The sequence below is a fragment of the Mustela erminea genome, chromosome 1, assembly GCF_009829155.1.
Source record: "Mustela erminea isolate mMusErm1 chromosome 1, mMusErm1.Pri, whole genome shotgun sequence".
Classification (NCBI taxonomy): Eukaryota; Metazoa; Chordata; class Mammalia; order Carnivora; family Mustelidae; genus Mustela; species Mustela erminea.
Genome location: NC_045614.1, coordinates 25,767,679 through 25,790,428, shown reverse-complemented (window position 1 = coordinate 25,790,428; position 22,750 = coordinate 25,767,679). Strand labels below are relative to the sequence as shown.

The 22,750-nt window shown below is 48.2% G+C and overlaps 1 protein-coding gene across 7 annotated transcripts in view; it reads left to right on the top strand.

Annotated features, from left to right (window-relative positions):
- The window catches only part of ARHGEF3 (Rho guanine nucleotide exchange factor 3), a 324,108-nt gene that overhangs the window by 55,777 nt on the left and 245,581 nt on the right, over positions 1–22,750 (top strand). Inside the window, exon 1 of one of the 7 annotated variants that reach the window (XM_032322993.1) lies at positions 7,201–7,344. The exons of 3 other annotated variants lie outside the window; for them this stretch is intronic. Coding sequence is in view for 3 of the 4 variants with exons in the window: in XM_032322913.1 (XP_032178804.1) it covers positions 7,595–7,887 (293 nt within the window). In the remaining variant the exon portion in view is untranslated. Of the gene's footprint in view, positions 1–7,200; positions 7,345–7,591; positions 7,888–8,060; positions 8,078–13,516; positions 13,534–22,750 lie in introns of those variants that run through there. 3 more of the 7 variants (XM_032322913.1, XM_032322980.1, XM_032322984.1) reach the window with 3 other exon arrangements.

The window sequence follows — 22,750 nt, the reverse complement described above, 5'->3', positions numbered from 1 at the left end:
ACCAGCTGATGAGCAAGGTCATTTTCATACTCATGACACCTGCTTATCAAAACCGCCAGCTGCACCCCGACAAAGCCCCCTCCCCACACTGGAGAGAGACGAGATAAGAATAGGCCAGGAGCTAGAGAGTGAAGGACACTATCCACTGACCGTGAAGGCGTGGATGGGCATCTGATTGGACGACTGGGCTGTGTGGGCTCTGGATTGATGTAAGTGCCCCACCAGAATAGTTTGAATTGGAAGAAGTTTTTTTAAACTAAACAATAAGGTATTTGTGCACATGTTATGTGATTTGATCCTTTTTTGGTTCTTGTGACCCACTTGACTTTTTAGAAGGCAGTTTTGTAACATCCACCTGCCTCTTATCTTTTGAAAATGTGACGGCTCTGTATCAGGAAATACATAAATTGCATTGACTAGTGGGGTTTCAGTGCAGGTAACGAATGGCTGAGAGACGGTATGTGTGAGCTGGTGTTTTACTCCTTTCCTGTCATGGTTGTGGGTACCCTCAGGGCTCCTCTGTCTGGATGGTTTGCTCTGGGCTTCCTGGTGGGCCCTGAGGACTAGCCTGGGTGGGTGGGTGGGGTCCCTTCCCTGTGGTGTCTGGAGCTGTATACTGAAGGGTAGCTGCTTCGATCTGTGGGAGCTGGCCATCAGGGGATTGGAAGTCCAAAAAGCTCATCATGCCTAAAGCTGCTTGGGGATTGGTAGGACCAGACCTTTCACACCACCGAACAGGTTGTGGTCTTAAAAATAGAATAAGAGTGGGGCATCTGGGTGGTTCAATTAAGCCTCTGCCTTTGGCTTATGTCATGACCTCAGGGTCTTGGGCTCGAGCCCCACATCGGCCTCTCTGCTCAGTGGAGGGTCTGCTTCTCCCTCCCATTCCCCCCTCTGTGCTCTCTCTCTGTCTGCCTCAAATAAATAAAATCTTTAGAAAAAAAATGGAATAAGGGCAATGAAGTGCCTGGGGCTTTAGGTAGGGGTGGATCCAAGTTTGAGGAACCTGAAACATAATCTGGGGGAGGGCTTCCTAAAAGAAAAATAGTTCAAAGATAGCCTTTTTCAGTTTTTGTAAAAACGCAAGACCATATGGATACCTTTCTAAGGAGGGGCTTTAACCTCATTAGCTTCCTGCTATGTCCAGTTTGGGCTATAACAAAACAAGCAGAGACACATTGTGAAATTGAAGTGGGAAAATAAGAGGTCCATCTTAGGCCAGGTTAGAAAGAGGATGTAGTGTTCCCATGTGTCTACTCACTGCTGTTCAGCTCTACTAGTGTAGCAAAAAGCAGGCACAGTCATTTATGTGAATGAATGGGTGTGGCTGTGTTTCAATAAAACTTTATTTACATAAACAGGCAGACCATAGTTTGTCAACTTCTGGTCTAGACAATAATTTAAGGCTGTTTGGTGGATTTTTTGCTAAAACGTAATAAGTTAAAAAAGCAAATTTTAGGGACGCCTGGGTGGCTCAGCTGGTTAAGCGGCTGTCTTCAGCTCAGGTCATGATCCCAGCATCCTGGGATCGAGTCCCACATCGGGCTCCTTGCTCAGCAGGGAGCCTGCTTCTCCCTCTGCCTCTGCCTACCACTCTGTCTGCTTGTGCTCACTCTCGCTCCTCTCTCTCTCTGACAAATAAATCAATAAAATCTTAAAAAAAAAAAAGAAAATTTTATAAATTTAATTTAAAAAGATGTTTTATTATTAACTATTTGTGTTCATTGTAAAAACTTTGAGAAGTTTAGAAAAATATAAAGAAGCAATAAAATAATCACGTAGAATTCTACCACTCATCAGTAAATGCTGTTAATCAGTGATTATTGCAGGAAATTTCCTTCTAGCATTGGTATGCATGTGCATACACACTAATTATTTTAATTGAAATTCTGGTCATCAGTTTGGTTTCTGGTTTTCTTCTAGAATATGGCAGTCCAGTTGGTGATGGAAGTGGTACAGTTTTGGAGGATGGTGCTGTTTTGCATAAGGTTGTGGACTGTGGCGTCTGAGCTCTGGGTGTGAAGGCCAGTTATATCTGAGCTGGGAGGCCTTGGACAAATTACTTTAGTTCCTGTAAAATGGAGATACTCATCTTACCCACTTCCCACAGTGGTTGTGAGGGTTAAATAAGATCACCCACGAAGAGGGCCTAATTCTTGGCCAGACACAGGTTAAGTGTTCAGTAGATTTTGGACATTATTCTTATTCCTGCTGTGGTTGTCTTGTTGTAGGAATGGGAGCAGTTCCTGGGTTTTGAGGCAGGTCATGGAGCTGATGCCCTCCCCTGTAGACCCCAACCCGTTATCAACCCCACCTACCTGGCATAGCTTGCTAGGAGCAGTGAGGTCTCAGGCCCATTGAGTTCCTGTGGCCCGAGTTCCTAGGAGTCACATCCTCAGTGGGTCTGTGTAGGACCCAGGGGAAGTCTGGAGACATTGGAGACATTGCTCCTCCCCTCAACCAGACGCTAAGGCTTCTCTCTGCATCCCATCTCCTTTAGCCTCAGTGCAAGTCAGAGAGTCGGCAAGCCTTGCAGGGGATGAAGATGGAGTGAAACCTGTGACCAAGCACTTGCCAAAACCAGGTCTCCTTAAGCCCCAGCAGAGTTCACTCAGGATTTGGGACTGATCATCTCCTCATGCAGGTGAGGAGACCAAAGTCCAAGGTCATACAACAGGTAAATTCATGATCATGGTGGGACACCTTTCTTTTTGAAGTCAAACTTTCACCCGCCACCTTTGCTTCCGTGCATATCTGGGTTTCTCAGGCTGCACACCATGGCCATTCTGGACAGGACAGGTGGTCTATACGTCATAGGGCACAGCATCTCCAGCCTGTACCTGCCAGATGCCAGTAACACACCTTCCCCCAACTTGTGACAACCAAAAGGCTCTCCACACATTGCCGAGGTCACCTAGGGGCAAGGGAGGAGGCACAGCTTGCCAGCGAGGGGCTGGGGTTGGGAGCCCCTCAGCCTCCAGCGGGAACTGCTGTCCTCAGTGCGTCCAGATGGGGACTCTTCAGAGGGTTCCCTCTTAGGGCACGAAAAGAGTGAGATTCTTGTCTGAGAGCTTGTGCTTGGAACCAGCATGTCCGTGTAAGTTCCAGGTGGTTTAACTTTAACCTCCTGATGCCTAGAACTTTTTTTGTTCGGCTGTGCTTGTGTTTCCTCATTAGGCTGAACCCTTCCCTATTTTATGAAATAGGGCACACGGATCCCAGCTTCACCTTTCCTCGTCGACTTCCCATGTCAGCAGTTTGCAGGTTCCTGATGGGGCTCTCACGTAGCAATGCACCCCGTCACCAGGACTGGGGAGAGAAACCTTGTCCCTGGGGCCAAATCCTGCTGTGAAGTTTCCTTTTGGTCACCTTCCTGGAGATCCTGTGTCACCTCTTAGGACCCTCCTCTTTTGCTCATTTCCTCCCTCAAACTTGGCTGTTGCTCATCTGTTCTTTCTAAGTTGAATAGAACGAGGGTAAATTAAGAACTAGAGACAGAGGGACGCCTGGGTGGCTCAGTTGGTTAAGCAGCTGCCTTCGGCTCAGGTCATGATCCCAGCATCCTGGGATCGAGTCCCACATCGGGCTCCTTGCTCCGCAGGGAGCCTGCTTCTCCCTCTGACTCTGCCTTCCACTCTGTCTGCCTGTGCTCGCTCTCGCTCGCTCTCTCTCTGACAAATAAATAAATAAAATCTTTAAAAAAAAAAAAAAAAGAACTAGAGACAGAGAGGGAGGGCCCAGACATCTCTTTCTTGGGGTAAAGTACATTTTGTAAAACAGCCCATGTCTGTTTTTCACCAGAGCCCTTCCCACTAGTCAGGCCTTTTCACGAGTGCTAGGATCCTTTCTTCCTCCCGTGGTTGGGGCTCTTGGGAGCCAGGGCTCGAGGGAGCAGCCTGTTTACCGTGAATGGGGCCAGAGATGCGGGGGGTAGTTTGCATACCTAACACTGGTGAGTAAGGTACAGATGGCAAATGGCCAAAATTAATCTTAAAAATCCTCCAAACTCTGCGTGAAGAATAGCATGTGTGGTTTTTGTGTATAGCCCTCTGCAATGACCTGTGTATTTAGAGGTCAGTAGACATAGTTACCATGGAGCGAGGAGGGCACGTGCAAATAAATTCCCCTGAGATCTCTTTCTTTTTTTTTTTTTTCTTAAAGATTTTATTTATTTATTCGACAGAGAGAGAGATCACAAGTGGGCAGAGAGGCAGGCAGAGAGAGAGAGAGGAGGAAGCAGGTTCCCCGCTGAGCAGAGAGCCCGATGTGGGGCTCGATCCCAGGACCCTGAGATCATGACCTGAGCTGAAGGCAGAGGCTTCTGCCCACTGAGCCACCCAGGCAGCCCTCCCCTGTGATTTTTAATGTGACACAGTACAGAAAGGGCAGGTGTCCCTGAATCCCAAGGAGCAAGGCCCTGCCCGACAAGGCTCGCCTACTGGACAAGCAGCAGGGAGCCGTGTGGGAGAGGCTGGGCTCAGGAGGCAGCTGCCTGGGATCTGGCTCATGAGCTGCCACTTGCTGCCTAGTGCTCTTATTCAAGCCTGTGGCCTCCTCGGGCCTCGGTTTCCTCTCCTCTAAAGCAGTGTGGTAATACCACCAGCACCTGGCACAGAGGAAGGGCTCATGTGTTAGTGGTCATGCTGCTGCTGTTGTCCCTGTCCCTGTCATTACGCTGTTATTATTACCAGTGAGACGTGACTGGTTTGGGAACAGAGCTCCCGTTCCTGCTCCTCTTGGCTGAGGTGTTTCCTGTGAAGAGATGGGCCCCGAATTCCTCCCCCGATACCTGCCTGTCTTCGTCCTGCAGACGCCGCTGAGTTGCCCGAGCCTCTTCTCTACACGCACTCCTCCTGGCTTCTTGCTGCAACGTGGCTCGCTTGTTGTCTGAACTGCTCCAGAGACTTGGCAGGCCCACAGGCAGCCCTGCACATTCTGGCCTGTCCAGAAGGATGACAGAAGGCAGATGTGGTTCTGACCTCCTCAGAAACCCGCCTACCTCTGACCTCCTGGTCCCAGCTCCCAAACACATGTCCCTGGCTCGGGAGCTGAGGGACGTGGATGAGGAGTAGGGGGTTGGATGAGACAGCCCACAAAGGTCAAAGAGTGGGGGGAGGACTTTTAAAACAGCTCTGGGTCCCTGGACGCTCAATTAGGAGACTTGCTGGCGGGCTGGGGCGCAGGCCCCCGGTGTTGTGGATTTCCACGGAACAGATTATCTGTGGAATATTTTGACTTCAGGATTTATTCATGAGTCTTCCAGCATGAAAAGTGAGAAAGTTAAGCAATATGTTAAAGGGAAAGAAAATAAGCCAGACTTAGGGTCAGGAGTCCCAAACTGAAGTGTTCACAGGATCCCCAGGGCGGCATGGGCGGTGTGTTCCCTGTCCTGGGGACTGTTTCCTCCTTCCAGTTCCTGCCTCCTTTTGGGAATGCAAGCCCACTGTGACCAGATCTGCTGATTTCCCGAGAGACTCCAGAAGTCAGGATCTTAATGTAAAATCTTCAGATTTCTCCTGAAAGCACTTCTGAGTTTGAAAGGTTTGCAACCAATCGGCCAAAAAAAAAAAAAAAAAAAAACCCACAAAAAACCTTTAAATTACATCTCTGGGCTGGAATTGAAAAGCCACCAGCTTGCAAGGGACTTAAGACATGCTCTGCTTGTGCCTGTGGAATTTGCAGATGAGGAAACTGAGGTCAGGAGAGACGTGACTTATTCATGATCCCAGAGCTAGATTTGAATTCAGGTCTCTGGGGCTCCAATCCCAGGCCTTCCCCTCCCCCACCTCCCAGCATTACCGGGATAGTGTGTTTGGCCTCCACGAGGGCTCTTGGATGGAGTTTTACTACAGGTGGTCATCCGAGCTCTGCTGTGGAGCTCACAGAGTGGCAGCAGGAGGAAGGGGCCCCAGGGAGCCTGAACATGGTCTCCATTCTCAGTTAACTCCAAGACGTCTGCACATTCCCAGAAGAGGCTGTTCTTGGCAGAGCCGCCTCCTCAGACTCATCATCCTGAACAGTGCATGGATTTAATTTTGCCGAAGTTCGAGCTGTTCTAGGCAAGTACATCCAGCGTGGTTCAGCAGAATTTTCTGCCCAAGAATCTATACCGTTTAAAATATTTTGGAGATCTTAGCACAAAGCAGGCTAGGATAATCACCATGATGTCAGGCCAAAGTCAGCCTTGTCCTTTGGCTAGAAAAGACCGGTGCTGCCTCTGGACTGTGGCATCAAACCCCAGCTGCTCAGCAGAGCAGCCCTGCTGGGATAAGGTGATGAGAAATTTGCATCTGTTAGATGGTTGGTGTGGCCAAATGACTGACCAAGGGGCTCCTGTTCTTCAGGGGTTGGGGGTGGTGATGCACGGGGTGGGGGGGTGCATGGGACGGGGGTGGGGGTGAGGGATGGGGGAGAGGGTTATGCATGGTCGGAGACTTATGTACTCACTCATGTGCTGCTCAGTCTGCTCGTAAAAAGAAGAGTTCTATTTTTGCAAGTTAGTGCAGCCTGAACCCCAAACACGAAAGCCAGTCTTTTGGAGGAAATTGATCAGGATCCAGGAGCAGCTGTCAGGCCCCGGGAGGGTGACTCATGAGCAGCTACGTTCCTGGAACACACCCATCCCTGGCCAGCTAGGAAAAGGCTTAGCAAGGAGGTAAATGTGGAGGGGTGGGGTGGGTGCTGCAGGCCTGGCCTCTCCTTTCAAAAACAATGTGTGCTACAGTCAAGGCATCCATCCCCTAGGATCCTCCAGGCTGCTTTAAAAATCGGAGTTTCTGCAGGCCTGGCTGCAGGCTGGTTGCCTGTTTTCCTCTGGAAGACCACAGGGTCACCTCCCAAGCCTGATCTTGGAACAAACAAAATTGGTTCTAGCTCAGGCTCAGCAGGAGGCATGTGCCACCGCTGCTCTTTTGTGGCCGCCTTTCCTTCAGGGCTGTTGGAAGGGTTTCTGAAATCGGTGCGATCTATGGTTCTCAGCAGCGGGTACAACTGGTTTTTCAGGCTGTTGAGAAGGAAAGTCTGTGATTTATGTGGCTGAAGTATGGTGTGATTGAACCCCCACCTCCAATCTCTAAAGTTCCAGAACAAACAGAATTCACGTGAATCCACAGTTTATTTATTAACTTTTTGCAGACGAATAATACCCAAGCAGAAGAGGCTGCACGTAACCACATAGCTCTCTGGCTTTTCCCCCCACAGAACACACCTTTGCGTTCAGATCAGGAAGCACAGCATGAGCAGTGCCCAGAATTGTTTCCTGTGGCCCCCTCCGTGGCAGCTGGGGGAGGAGTGGACCACTATCCTGACTTCCGACTTTCTGTAAAGGGAATCGCCAGGATGGGGGTCAGTGGTTTTGTACTTCAGCCATCCTAAGCAGGAGGTGCCGTGAAGCTGAGGGAACACTCAGCTGGGGAGGGTTGTTCTCTGAGTGTTGGAAGGGAGGTTCTCGTGGTATTCGTGGGCTGGAGAAGATGTGGTTTCATTGGCTGGGACAGAGACGGATTTGTGGGCACATCCTTGACAGCAGGGGAGCACGAGGAATTGTGACCGTGCCTAGGGGGCCGTGCTGGGCGGGCAGCACCCTAAATTTGTGATGGTGTCAGTCATGTTGTATGTGCCCCCGACACATTGCCGTTTTCTTAAAGGCGTGATTGTTGAGGAAGTAGGAGAAGCTGTGAGCTGCCTCCTGGGGTGGAGTGGGGTCCTGAAGGGGAGCCAGCAAGAAATGCCATGTGTCGTTGCTGATAGAAATCTGATCATCCCGGAAGCCGCCTGTCAGCATGTGGCTCCTGGGAGCTGTTCTCAGAGGGCCCGGACGGTGCCTGCTGACAATGGACGTGGTAGGAGGCAGCCCTGCCTAATGAGTTCCTCGTCTCCTGGCCAAAGGTGTGGGGTTTCTTTGTGGGAAGCCGTGAGCCTCTTTGATGGTTTGTTTAAAAACAAGAGAAGTCTGTCTCGTCCGTGTGGCTGTTCCACGTGGACTTCACACTGGTCCTTGACACCGACAGCTGGGAGCTCGCCGGCAGGTGTGGACATAGCCCGACCTCTCAGTGATTTACGCTCACGTTACTTGGATGTGTGCCTGGGGTGATTTCTATATATATACTTGCTTTGTGTGGCTCAAGGCAGCAGAGAGTAGCAGATCCTAGTAAGAGTGGTTCCTATTGATTCAGAATTCATCCAACATTTATTAAGCGCCAGCTGGGTACCAGGTGCTAGGGATGACTTTACGGATAGTGAGTGGGGTGTGTGACCTTTATCGACCTACGGTGTTACAGGTAAGCTAGTGGCTCATTTTTTTTGGGGGGGAGGGTATATGTTGTACATTTGTCTCTCCTGTTGTGTGCTGCTGATGTCCTAACCAGGAACTTGCCCCAAACAAGATATTATGTGTAAAGCATTTTGTGCACTAGGAAATGTTTGGCAAGTAAGCCCTTGGGGTTATTTTTATCCCACAGCCTTCCCTTTATGTGCCAAGTTACGGTATAAAGGAGCAGGCCCTCTGCTGGGCACACTACTAACATTATTCTCTGCCTTTTGCATAGTAGGGAGCAGAGCCTTGTGGAGGTGATGCCCACTTCCCTTTAAGGACTCAAGTTGCTTCTCCAAACTTTACGCTTAGCTGCTAGCTGTGGACAGTTAAGGTCTTAGGCAGAGCTGATGGGACAGGAGAGGCAAGACTGTCCAGCTCCTGGAATGCTGTATTGATTAGGGAACTTCCCTGTGACTCTGATTCATGCTGAGGCTTTTCTGTTGTGCAATAAACACAGTTCCCATTGGGAATGCTCCTTTAGTCCTTGTCATCCTGTTTGACTGGGTGAAGGTGGTGACAGGAGGCACTCAGGTGGCAGGTGGGTTACAGCAGACACTTTGACTACTTATGGTCGTGTTTGCTTCCCTGGGCTCTCATTCTGCTCTGCTGCTTCCTGTCTGTGGTCATGCCTCAATTTCCTCATCTATCAAATGGGGGTGATGGGATTGCTACAATAATCCAGACGAAGAGCTAACAGATACTCACAGTCTTTTCTCTTTAGTTATTCCTGCATTTTCCCGTCTCCCATATCCTGAAAGCACTCTCAGCAGAAGCAGAGTCTCTTTTGACCAACAGTGTAGCTTAAAATTTTGACTTTTATGGTCTACATTTTAGGCTGGGCTCCTTTGTTGATTTTTTAAAGACTTTATGTAATTTATTAGAGAGAGAGCGCGCGCGTGCGCGAGCGCACACGCCTGAATGGGGGAGGGGCAGGGGGAAGAGAAGGAGAGATAATTTCCCTGGCAGACTCCGTATCAAGAGGGGTGCTGGATGCAGGGTTCAACCTCACAGATCTCATGACCTGAGCTGAAACCAAGAGTTGGATGCTCAACCGGCTAAGCCACACTGCACCCCTCCTTTGAAGATTTGAAGTGGGCATCCTATAAAGAGGGTGACTGATTCATCCCTTGTGCCCCCATTTATCTCAGGGACCACATGGACTGCACTATTCTCTGAGTGCATGGGGAAGGCTCAGGTTTCCCGGCTGGCTGGGGTGAGAGGTTGGGGAGTGCTGGTGCATGGAGGAGGCAGTAACTTGAAAGGGGACCTGTGGGTGGGAGATGATGCTGGCTCTTACTTTAGAGTAGTTTGTTTATGTGTCTGTCCTTGGCCAGAGAAAGAGGAAATGTCAGGCATAGACCGACAGCACCAGGAGCCCAACCCAAGGGAATGGAAGGAAGACCCGGCTGGTAAATCTGGACAAGCCACTGGAGGGTTCCAGGAAGGAAGCTCGGAGGGCGTTGCCTTTCCCTTGCCAAGTTTTTGTCTCTTACAGATGCGGAAACATTATCAGGGTGGATCCATGAGAAAACGAGTCCCCTGACAAGTCCGTTAGTAAGCGGCTCCAGACTGTCGTGATCTCCCTGGGTGTTGTAACCAGTCGTAGGTGCCGAGGACATTCTTCTGGGTTGGTCAGGGGCCCACATGCGTGGACCAGGCACTCTCCCCCAGTTTCCGCAGTCCTTTGTGCCCGGGGGTCTGTGACCCTTATTCCATCTAGTCTTTAAGAGCAGGGAGTGGCTTGTGTGTCTCCTTCTCTGGGCAAATGAACTTCTAGAGGGCACGGCCTGTGGGGGTGTGTGTGAGCGTGCACATGCGTGTGTCAGAGTTACCAACCGTGTTTGTTTCCTGTGGCTACTGGAACACATGACTGCAGATAGTGGTTTCAGACAACGCACGATTGTTGTTTTACAGTTCTAGAAGTTCATAGTCTAAAATCTGTCTTACGGGGCTCCCTTCAAGCTGTCGGTAGGCCTGGATCCTTCTGGAGGCTTTGGGGTAGAATCTGTTTCTTTGCCTTTTCTGGTTTCCATTTATTTATTTATTTATTTATATTTATTTTTATTAGTTTTTAAAGATTTATTTATTTATTTATTTATTTGAGAGACAGAGATCGCAAGTAGGCAGGAGAGAGAGGAGGAAGCAGGCTCCCCAACGAGCAGAGAGCCCGATGCGGGGCTCGATCCCAGGACCCTGGGATCATGACCTGAGCCGAAGGCAGAGGCTTTAACCCACTGAGCCACCCAGGCACCCCCCTTTTCAGTTTTTAGAGGTTCACTGCATTTGTTGAATTATAGCCCCTTCCCTGGGTCTCTGTCCTCTGCTTCCTACGTGTCTCCTACTACTGCTCTGACCCTCTCGTGTCCCTCTTAGGGGAGCCTGATGAGGAGGAGGATGTCAGGCCTGCCTGGGGAATCCGGGATACTCTCCCCACCTCAAGATCTTTAATTTCATCACATCAGCGAGGTTCCTTGTGCTGTGCAAGGTGATACATTCCCAGGTCCTGGGAATTGGGACATGGGTGTCTTTCGGGTGCTGGTCTTTAGCCTGCCACACTCACACATTCCCTGTAGTGCTAGACTCGCACGTCCCAGCTCTGTCTCCCGCCCCTAGCTTTGTGATGCTGGCAAGTTACTGAACAGCCCATGCAGCTCCCCATCTGGTAATAGTACTGCCCCTTCTGAGGCTTAATTGAAGTAATAGATGTGAAGGGCTTAGAGAACCACCTGACACCAAAGTAAATGCATTTCGAGTATTTGCTGTTATTGTTGTTACTCTCTTATTCTTCATAAGCACTCAGAAAGTGTTTGGATGCGTGTTCCACTTTCCATTTTGGTTGTTCTGACTATTGACACTTACAACTGAAAAGTCTTATCATTAGAGTAAGTATATATATATTTATAAATATATATATATGTATATATATTTAATTTAAGATTCTCACTCAACATTTAGGATATAAGACTATAAGACTAATGCATCTTGTGTGTGGAAATATTTTCTATTCCTTTGTAGAATGATACATAAGTAGTACTGAGTGTAGGAAGAGGTTAATCTAGTACCTAAATAATCCGATTGGCTACCACTTAAGTCTTTTCTCACATTGCTGTCCGATTCGTGGGGCTTTTGTCCTTATGTTCCCGCCATGGCTGCTCGTCTCCTGCCCTCATGCCCATGTTCCAGCTGGGGAGGAACTAGAAGGGAGGTCCAGCACTAAGGCAGGGAAGCCAAGGCCTTCGGGAATCCTCAGCAGATTTCTGCCTACATCTTTGACCAGAACCGGGGTATGTGTCCTTCCATAGCTGCAGGGGGTTTGGGAAGGTGAGAATGTTTAACTGCAGCATGTTGGGTTCTGTTGGTAAGGACAAACGGATGCATCAGCCTCTGTCATGATTCCCCAGGGAAACTCTGGCTGGGGTAGGTTCCCCCAGATCCTAAGAAGAATGGTTGTGTGTTTATCACAACATCATAATGGCAGAGAACTTTGAACAGCCTACATATCCATTAGTGGGAAATTCACAAATAAATTGCCATCATATCCATACCATTGAGTGCTCTAAAGCAGTTATGACCTGCATGTATCAACATGGGTAAATGTCAAACATGTAAAATAAACAATTGTAGAAGGTTAGGTATAACACAGTATAATTCCACTTAGATAAAGTTTACATACAGAAAACTGGCTTCTAGTTACCCAGTAAGGAAAAAATATGAGTCAGGAGTGATCAGCATCACAGCCAGAAGTGGGGAGGAATGTTACCAGGCAGGGATGTTCCATGAGCATCCGTTGTTACCTGTGACCAGGGAAGGATCCGGGTTTTGTGGGGCCTGCCACATATATAATTGGGGGAGATTCCCTTTTAAGAAAAAGAGGGCCCCACCTTGGGCTTTACTGTAAATCTGCCTCAAACTGGCCTTTGCAAGAGTGTGGGTGATTCAGTGGGTTAAATGTCTACCTTTGGCTAGGGTCATGATCTCAGGGTCCTGGGATCGAGCCCAGTGTCACACCTTCTGTTCAGTGGAGTCTGTTTCTCCCTCTGCCTGCCACTCTGCCTGCTTGTGCTCTGTCTCTCTCAATCTGTCTAATAAAAAAAATAAAATCTTTAAAAAAAGGTTATATCTGATACACCAAGATTATATCTGCTAAAGTCATATGGGGAGCTCTTTGTAGATGGGTAATAATAACATTCCCAATCACAAGAGCTAAGTTTTTAAAGGCCTCACCATAGGCCACGCCCTGCACTGAGCATTTGGCAGGAACTTTTCCTTGACGCTTCACAGTCAGCTCCTGATACAGACGCCACTTTATGGCCAAGAAAGCAGAGACTCAGAGGAGTCAAGTCGTTTGCCCAAGACCACACAGCTGGTGCATGGCGGAGGCAGGGTTCACATTCACGGAGGAGAGCAGGACTTGCTTACTGGGGACTAAACATACCACACGTAGTGATCTCTCCGTTGTTGTTTGTGTGTGTGTTATGTTTCCTTCATTAAGACATAATTTTTAATTAAGTGGAGGAAGAGCAGTACAACCGGAAAATATTTCTTCCTATTACATGGAGGTTATTTTTGGAATTAGTGTGTAATGGAGTCATATTTCTCAAAGTAATTGATTTGATGAGTAGGCAAGGATCGCTTGTGATAAGTTAAATGTCTTTGATTAAAGGACGTTTGGTTAGGGCGCCTGAGTGGCTCAGTCAGGTAAGCATCTGGCTTCGGTTCAGGTCAGGATCCCAGGGTCCTGGGATCGAGTCTGGCATCTGGCTCCTTGCTCAGTGGGGAGCCTGCTTCTCCCTCTCTCCCTTCCCCCTGCATGAGCTGTCTCTCTCTTAAATAAACGCATATAAATCTTTAAAAAAAAGGACTTTTGATAAAAAAAAAAAAAAAGCCTTCAAAATCCTTGTTGTACTTAATCTTTTGGCTGAATTCATGGAAAGCACCAGGTGTAAATAATCAAGAAGTCAGTCCTAATGATTAACTAGTAACAAAGCTGCCTGAGAATCTCCCCGTATGGATGTACATTAGGCATCATGAGGTCCCAGACCCACATGCATGACTGTGTCTGAGGGTCTGTTTCATGGCGTCTGGTGAGGATAGGACTCTGTACGCTCGTGGGCATACCACATGGATATAACTTCCTGTGGATCCCAAAATGATTAATCCCACAAGGAGGAGGAAAGCATGAAGGCAAGTCGTGACTGAATCGGCCATTCCTCAAAAATGTGTGAGTTAAAAGACAAACCAAGGAAAACCCACAGGACCTGCTGCCTGGTGCTCCGCTGGTATTTGGGAAAGAGGGCTTGAGGAAGGCTGGGAAGGTCTCTGGGCCACAGGGCTTGTCCCGGGGGCTTGGTTGTGGCTCCCCCAATAGATTGCCAAGGCCATGGAAGAGCTCACGGCCGCACAGAGCTCTGCACACGGTCTTTGCCCCCGGGGAGCCCCATAGCCAGGAAAGCGGGGAAGTGAACCAGCGTCCATCCAGTGTTGCTCTTGGCTGTAGAGAGGGAAAGGAAGAAAAGCCAGAATGACCAGGAGAAAAGGAGCTAAACCACCTTCCTGGTCACATTTAAAGGGTACTAATGTTTGTACATATTTGTAAATATTGAGTATACCGTTACCAAGTAACAGCCTTACCAAGTGACTGAGTGGAGGGCCTCCTTCTGTTTGAGTGCACTGGTTTGGGCTTCTTTGTTGTTGTTGTTGTTGAGAGGGTTTGGCTCCTTTTCTTTTGTGTGGTTCTATGGGTTGAATGAAGGGGAGTTTGTTTTCAATTGTCTGTGTGCAGGAAGCATTGGCCGACTGTAAAAATTTGGCACTGAAAAGCGAGCGGCAGTGTGTGAGATTACTGATTTGGTGTTTGCATAAATAACTCCAGAGCCCTAAAAACCACCCTGTGCACCATCCCGTACCTCAGGACATCAAAGGCAATGAGGTCTCACCCTCCTTGTTTTGCAGATGGGGAAATAGAGGCCAGAAGACCCTGCATGCCACGTTGCTTATAGTGGTTTACAAGTTTGTTTTTTATTAAGATTTTATTTATCTATTTGTCAGAGAGAGAGAGCGAGAGTGAGAGCACAAGCAGGGGAAGCAGCAGGCAGAGGGAGAAGTAGGCTCCCCACCAAGCAAGGAGCCCAATATGGGACTCTACCCTGGGACCTTGGGAGCATGACCTGAGCCGAAGGCAGACTCCTAACCGCCTGAGACGCCCAAGTGCCCCAGGAGCATGACTTTTTTGAAAGGTGAAAGTTGACAAGTTATAAACATCCTCTAGAAATTCTAGGTTGGGACATGGACCCCCTGGACGGGTGAATGTATAAAATCCTTTGGGTTTCCTTACAAGTGCAGGAGGAATGGTGAGTCAGGGCCATGGGGTAAGGGGTGCAGAGGGGATACTGCGATCATTTATCCCTTGCTCCCCATTCTCTTGCTGGGGCCTCTCATTTTACTCCCAGGCTGGCTTTCTCTGTCAAGCAGGTATCTATGGATGGGGGGAAAGCCCCTGCAAACAGCTCCTCTGAGTTCCTGTGACAACGTGTCCCACTGGGGAGGCTCTGTACTGTCTGCCCTGTTTATGGAAAGGCTGCCAGACCCCGCTCTTGCCTGGTCTTTCTTGCTCAGACAAGCCCACTGCTAAGCTGTCAGGGGGCAAGGTTTGTTTTTGACATATCTTCCCACCCACCACGAGCTGTGCTTCCTCCGATAGCAGCCTCTTCCAAGAAGCCAGGTCCCCCAGCCCCATCCCTAAGGCCAGTTCTCTTCTAGGCCATAGACCAGGCAGAAATCACCAAACGCGGACCCTGTCCTGCAGGAACTCCCCCCGACAGCGTGTGGGTGGACTGAACTGAGATTTGGGGACAGAAGGGAGAGTGGTCTATTCTTAGGGAAGTCATGGGGGTCAGGAAGGCCCCCCCTTCTCAGAAAGGGTGGCCCAGGGCTAGCTTTGCAGAGGCTCAGCTGCTTAGAGAGAGCCAAGCACTACAGGCCTAGGTGTTGGAATGGGAGTGGGGGGCATCCTTCAGCAGGGCTGGATGTGTGGTATGGGGATGCTGGGGTGGGTATCCCAGGAAATAAGTCCAGGGGTAGGTGGGGTGGGGGAGTGTAGTGGTTAGTCTACTTTGCTCTACTTTTTATCTTGGATTTTATTTTCTAAGAGATATGGAACCTTTCGAAGATTTGAAATGGGATGCAAGGATGAGGGGGGAATGACTGTATTTGAGATTTAACAGCTCCTTGATGCTCGACGTGTGCAGGGGGAGTCAAGATTGGGGGCTGGGTCAGGGAGGAAAGGGTCTAAAGCACAATGGATGTAGAAATGGTGGTGGGGGTCTCTCTGGACTCCCCGGGGTCCAGAGTGGGTGTGTGGAAGATGGTGATACCATTCATGGAGAATCTCTTCTTTAAGTGGGGAGCGACAGTTCCTAGATGCACAGAACAGGGCTTAGTTCTAGCCCGTTTTCCTTTCCCTCCCGGCAGCCATGTTCATAGAGGTCCCAGCACCTCCCTTGTCTACTCCTCTCATTCAAAGCTCACTCAGCCCGAGCCCCATGCCCCAGGGCCTTGCCCGTTGCTGGCTCAGCTAATGAATTGCTTCTTGTTATGTGTGGGAGTTAATGGTTGGTGGGTATTAATATGTTACCCAGCCCTGGTAACCTATTTCCATTTTAAACAGGTGCTTAGAGCTCTTAGGTCAGCACTGAAAGTTTCATCAGAATTTAATCAGAAAAACTTCAAATGTCCAATTTTAGCTTCAAGTGATTTTTTTTTTTAAGGTTTTTCTCTAGTGGAGTCTCAAATCGAGATCAGGTTTGAACACCAAAAAATAATTTGCTAAGACATTTTACTCTCTTTTGCCCTCTAGTGGCAGATTCTTGAACACCTCTTTTTAAGTCCAACCGCTTTGGGATTCATTGATTCAAAAAATAATTATTGCGTGTCTCTTATGGGCTAGATGCCTCAAAGGGCCTCACTGTCTGGACTTGTGATGGCCACCCAGTCTGTTCCTAAAGGATCATCAAGGTATATGAAGTAAGTTAAAATGAATTAATTAGGTCTGGAAGATTTTATTTTTTAATTTTTTTTTTTTTTTTTTTTAGCATTTCCCATTTCTCTTTGACATAGTGTGTATCCTGAGGTATTACAAATAGGGGTCTGAGAATTGATGCGGTGTGAGCCAGTTGTATTTCCCACTACCTATCTCATTTTCTTTTATTATCCTGGATTCAGAAGAATGTGGATTGTACCGTGTTGTTATGGATCTAATAAGAAAACTATTACAAGATTACCCATCAGTTGGCTCAGGTCATGATCTCAGGGTCCTGGGATTGAGCCCCGTGTTGGGGCTCAGTGCGGAGTCTGCTTGGGATTCTCTCTCCCTCTTCCTCTGCCCCTTCCCTGCTCATGCTCTCTCTCTAGCTCTCTCTGAAATCAATCAATCAATCAATCAATCAATCATCAACCTTTTTTAAAAAAAGATTACCCATCAATGTTAGTGGTAGTATCTTGAGACAAGTAAGGTACATAATGCTGGGAACACGTGAACTCTTCTGTGAGGGGTGGTGAAATGAATGGGACTGACGAAGTTCTTTTCCCTTCCTGGCAAATAATTTTAGAGAAATATCCAGATCCCCCCCCCCCCCAAAGTAAGCTCTTCTGGAAAGACCAAACATGTGGATGAATGAACTGAAATTTTCTGTGAGTTATTATTTGTATGCCTGAGGCAAAGCAGGTGAGTGCCCAGCGCAGTGCCTGACGCGCCAGCACTCCAGGAAGCCTGCCTGCCTGCCTTCGTGACTAAAGCTTGTATGGTTCCACCTTGTGTTCTTGCCTTGTTTTCGTTTTGGCTTTACTTTTTTTTTTAACATCTTAATTTAATTTTATTTTTTCAGTGTTCCAAGATTCATTGTTTATGCACCACACCCAGTGCTCCATGCAATATGTGCCCTCCTTAATACCCACCACCAGGCTCACTCATTCCACCACCCCACCCCCTGCAAAACCCTCAGTTTGTTTCTTAGAGTCCACACTCTCATGCTTTGTCTCCCCCTCTGATTTACCCCAAAATTCACTTTTCCTTTCCTTCTCCTAATGTGCTCCATGTTATTCCTTATGTTCCACAAGTAAGTGAAACCATATGCTAATTGACTTTCTCTGCTTGACTTATTTCACTCAGCATAATCTCCTCCAGTCCCGTCCATGTTGATACAAAAATTGGATATTCATCCTTTCTGATGGCTGAGTAATATTCCATTGTATATGTGGACTGTATCTTCTTTATCCATTTGTCTATTTTTTTTTAAAGATTTTATTTATTTATTTGACAGAGAGAGATCACAAGTACACAGAGAGGCAGGCAGAGAGAGAGAGAGGGAAGCAGGCTCCCTGCCGAGCAGAGAGCCCGATGCGGGACTCGATCCCAGGACCCTGAGATCATGACCCGAGCTGAAGGCAGCGGCTTAACCCACTGAGCCACCCAGGTACCCTATCCATTCGTCTATTGAAGGGCATCTGGGCTCTTTCCACGTTTGGTGATTGTAGCCATTGCTTCTATGAACACTGAGGTACAGATGGCCTTTCTTTTCACTACATCTGTATCTTTGGGTAAATACCTAGTAATGCAATTGCAGGGTCATAGGGTAGCTCTATGTTTAATTTTTGAGGAATTTCCACACTGTTTTCCAAAGTGGCTGCACCAACTTGCATTCCCACCCACAATGTAAGGGGGTTCCCCTTTCTCCACATCCTCTCCAACACTTGTTGTTTCCTGTCCTATTAATTTTGGCCATTCTGACTGGCATAAGGAGGTATCTCAATGTGGTTTTGATTTGAATCTCCCTGATGGCTAATGATGATGAACTTTTTTTTATGTGTCTGTTAGCCATTTGTATGTCTTCTTTGGAGAAGTGTCTGTTCATGTCTTCTGCCCATTTTTTGACATGATTGTCCGTTTTTTGGGTATTGAGTTTGAGGAGTTCTTTATAGATCTTGGGATCAGCCCTTGGCTTTACATTTTTATGCAGACATTTTGCCCCAAACTTCACATAGCATCATACTGCTTAGTCAAAAAAGCCTTGTGGTATTTTTTTTTTAAAGATTTTATTTATTTATTTGAGAGTGAGAGAATGAGAGAGAGAGAGAGAGAGAGAGAGAGAGCACGAGATAGGGGAGGGTCAGAAGAAGAAGCAGGCTCCTCGCTGAGCAGGGAACCCAGTGCGAGACTTGATCCCAGGACTCCAGATTCATGACCTGAGCCGAAGGTATTCACTTAACCAACTGAGCCACCTAGGTGCTCACCTTGTGGTATTTTAAAAAATAGTGTCTGATCATCATAACAGCTATGAAAATTAACATTGAGCCTTTTCATGAGCTATGAATATTATCATATCCAGAGGACTGAGGCTCAGGCAGGTTAAACAGCTTGTCCAAGGTCGCGTAGTTAATTACCAGCCTCCAGCCAGGGTCTTCTGCCCCCATGGCTGGTGCTGTTTACACTGTGAGAGAGAAAAACCCCTGTTCTCAGGAGGCTGGTGTCAGACTTGATTGTGGAGTGACATTTTTGTTGACAGCGTGCAGGGTTTCCCATCCTGTTATCATTTAGACCTCTGTGAGGAGGTGTTTATACCGCTTTGACTTGGTGAATAAGCATATGGTGGAGGTGGGCTGGGCCACAGAAGGCACTGGGGTTGGCCGAGGGCCTGGCACTGCGCTGCTGATGCCCGAAGGTCAGGATTCTCCACTGTGCTGGTGATGAGGCTGGCATCTGGGGGTGTCGTCCCCCCCCCCCAGAGGGGTCTTCTTCCCCTTGAGAACTGTGACTTTGCCAGCCTGGATCCTTTCTAATTCCTGGAGAAAGGTGACATGGAGGTGCAGCCACATAATCCAGGAAACACAGTTTTCCTTGTCCCAACCTAGGAGGCCAGTTCTGTGTCCCTAGGACACAGCCACTGTATGTGTCTGAGACAGACAGGAGGGACTCGGCAGCCATGTCATGATGTGGATATAGCAGGTGTTGGCTGAAAAGTTCTAGTCATAGATGCTGGAGGTCACATACCTTTCCGGTTCTCCAGTGTGCCACACTCCCTACCACAGGACCTCTGCATGTGCTGTCATCTCTGCCCAGGATACTTTATCCCCTGTCGTTCTTTAGATCTCATACAAAGGTCCACTTTTATCTGAAAACCTTAACCATTGTACACATATGCACTTAGCCTGGGGAAAATACCTACTTAACTCACAAATGAGAAAACTAGAAGGATGAGGAAGACAAGACTGGTTTTAATAAGTACTCAGGAGTGGGGCACCTGGCTGGCTCAGGGCATGGAGCATACAACTCTTGATCTCAGAGTTGTGAGTTCAAGCTCCACATTGGGTGTAGAGATTACTTAAAAATAAAATATTTTAAAAGAAAAGTACTCAGAAAAATATATGTGTGTATATACACATGTACACATATATACATATGTGCGTGTGTGTGTGTGTGTGCACACACATGTATAGTCATGGGAAAACATGGAGAAAAGGATGTTGAGATAAGACTGCAAACTTAGATCAAGGTTATGGTTAGATGATGGTTAGGTCCTACAGGAAAATAACACTGTAACCTTTAGAATCCTGTCTTATACCTGACGGAAGTTACTTGTGACTTACCAGTCTATTATAAGTTAACATCCTAACTTCACAGAGTCTGGGCCCTCTTCAAAAGTGAATAGTGAATCAAACAAAATTTATCTTCCCTGTAGGCAGGCTCTGGCTACGGACTCTGAAAAGGCATGTTTTATTTCCTAGTTTTGAATACTTATTCAAAATGGCATTCTATCTTGAGTCGCTAGCACAGTGCCTGATCCAGGAGATATCAGTATGTGTTGAATGAATGAACACACGGATAGAAGGTTGGTTCCTCAGGCACACATGGGGCCGGGTGTTAAGTACGGGGAATGCCACGCATTCGAGGAGGAGCCTCTGCCTTTCCACTGGAGAGTTTGGGGTCAGAAAGCAAGCTGTGAGCAGACCAAGGGGAGGCTGGGGTGGTAGGGCAGTTAAACAGGATTTGGGGCAATAAAAGGAGATGTCAGAAGTCCAGCAGTGAGAACAGGGTCTTAAGAACCAAGGAGAACTCAGAGGTCGAGACAAAGGAAGGAAGGAAAGGAACCGGTGCTTCTGGCATTATCTACAATATGTGATTCATTATAGGAAGGCCTTCGTCCACATGATCTGTCCCAAGTTTACCCCTCTCCTGGCCGGGGAGGTGGTGGTAGTATTCTTTCTGGCCCAGGCCAGAGAGTCACATAAACGGCTGTGGAGTCAGACACACTTGGATTTGTGTTCAGGCTCTGCAGCTCGTGAGGGGTGTAGACCTTGGCAAGGTCCAGACCCTCCCTCCCTCCACCTCTGCTTCCTTATTTATGACGTGGGGATGCGGTCTGAGCAAATACCAACACCTGTGATGCTGCAGACTTGGGGTTGTGTTGCATTCAGAGGTTTGGAGTCCATTAGGCGACCATCAAAACAACTCTACGGTTTGCTATCTCTCCAAGAAGATCCAACGAGGATGCTTTATACTCGAGAGTAGTCCTTTAAAGGACTACTCTCTCTCTTCCTCATCTCTTTCTGTTTCCAGCTCACCCTTGCCTTGCAGGCACCCTAAACCTTCCCCTGTGCTCCAGAAGACTTTTCTCTTCTTCCCCACTCCGTGTTCCCCTTTTCTCTCTCTCCATACACCTGCTTCTCTGTCCTCTGATTAACTCAGTTTGCACAACAAAGGGAAGAAGATGGCAAAGTCCTTCCTAAGCCAGCCGACAAGAAGCTGTGTAACAGCCTTTAAAGAGCTCTTGCCCTTGATTCAGAAAGAAGAGGCCCTTACATTAATCACAAGGATTAATTTGAAAGGAGTATATGTCAAGTTTCTGGGAGTTAGTGAACCTCGAGTAAATGGCAGCTCCTAGGATTGTTAAGAGAAGGAAGCTCGTTGGAGATGCTTCCACAGCTGTGAAGTGATGAGCTGCGGTTGTAGCTCAGCCAGCTTGGCTCTGGTGCATGAAGTCGGAGTGAGCACCACGGCAGGTGGGTTACAACTCACTGAGGAGGTCGGGGCTGTTCCTAGGGAGTGAGGCAGGGACTATGCTAGGGCTGGAGACCAAGGTCCAAAGGGTCCCAGCAGTCAGGCACAGCCTGGCAGGAAGCCAGACAGGCTGTGTTCTGGTCTTGAGCTGGGGGGTGGGGAAGGGTCTTATGCCAAGTTTCCAAGCTTGCCGAGCAGGCCATCAGAATTGGCTGGGTTTGATCTGGAGCGGCCTGTCCTCTTGGCTACTAGGATCTTGCTGTCCTTGCGTGCAGACCCGCCGGGGTTTTCTGGGAGAAAGCAGGCAGCTTTGACTCAGGATGAGTGTCTGTGAAGTTTGGAGTCTGATCAAGAGGATAGCCTCCGAGAAGAGAAATGGGACGGTGCTGTGGGCCCCCTGCAGACATCTGGTCAAGGGCCCAACGTTGCATGGATTCTCTGATGCATAGCTCACACTCAGAATTCCCAAGGCCATTTTTTAGGTGACATTCAAGGGCTCCAGCAAGAAAAACACAAGTGAGGAGGGGATCAAATGCTCTATGACCTTTCTCTTAGCTCTTCTTTTAGGGGGAAAAAAAAGGGGGGCCTTTTTTTTTTGAAATTTTATTTATTTATCACAGAGGGGGAGAGAGACAGCACAAACAGGGGAAGCAGCAGGCAGAGAGAGAAGCAGGCTCCCAGCTGCGCAAAGAGCCTGACGCAGGACTCCATCCCAGGACTCTGGGATCATGACCTGAGCCAAAGGCAGATGCTTAGAAGACTGAGCCACCCAGGTGCCCCAGAAAAAAAGCCTTTTTGTTTGCAGTTCAGATTAATTTTTTTCAGAAAAGAACTGCAGAAGGTGTTGGAGGTTTGCTTCAAGGCAGCAGGAGTGGCGCCCTCTGAGAGGGCTGGGTGGGAGGTGGACAAGGTCGGCAGCTGAGCGTTTCTGGCGCGAGCCAGCAGAGGGCACTCTTCGCTTACGTTCGGTGCTGTCCCCTTGCCTTGGCCAGGTTCTCTTGCGGAGGCTGGAGTCCTGCTGTCTCCTGGAAAAGTCAGTCTTGGAAAATACTCACTTCCAGCTATTTCTAATTTAACTCTGAGTCCTCAAGGAGTGGACTTTTCCCTTTAGAGCCACAATGTCTGTGCTGTTATTTTAACGACACCATCTGCTTTCGTCTGAACATCCAAGAGTCAGAACAGGGAGAGGCGTTCTCCGAGGCTCCGAGAGCACATGTTCAGACAGAAACAGGCCAGAGGGGCACAAAGTGTTACATAAACACCAATTAATACATACTTGGCTCCAGATGAACCCTGTGTGTCAGGTTTGCGATCTTCACACCTCCGCAGTCCAGGCCCTTCCTCCCACTGGTACAAAAATGAACGAGACGATTAAAAAAGCAGAG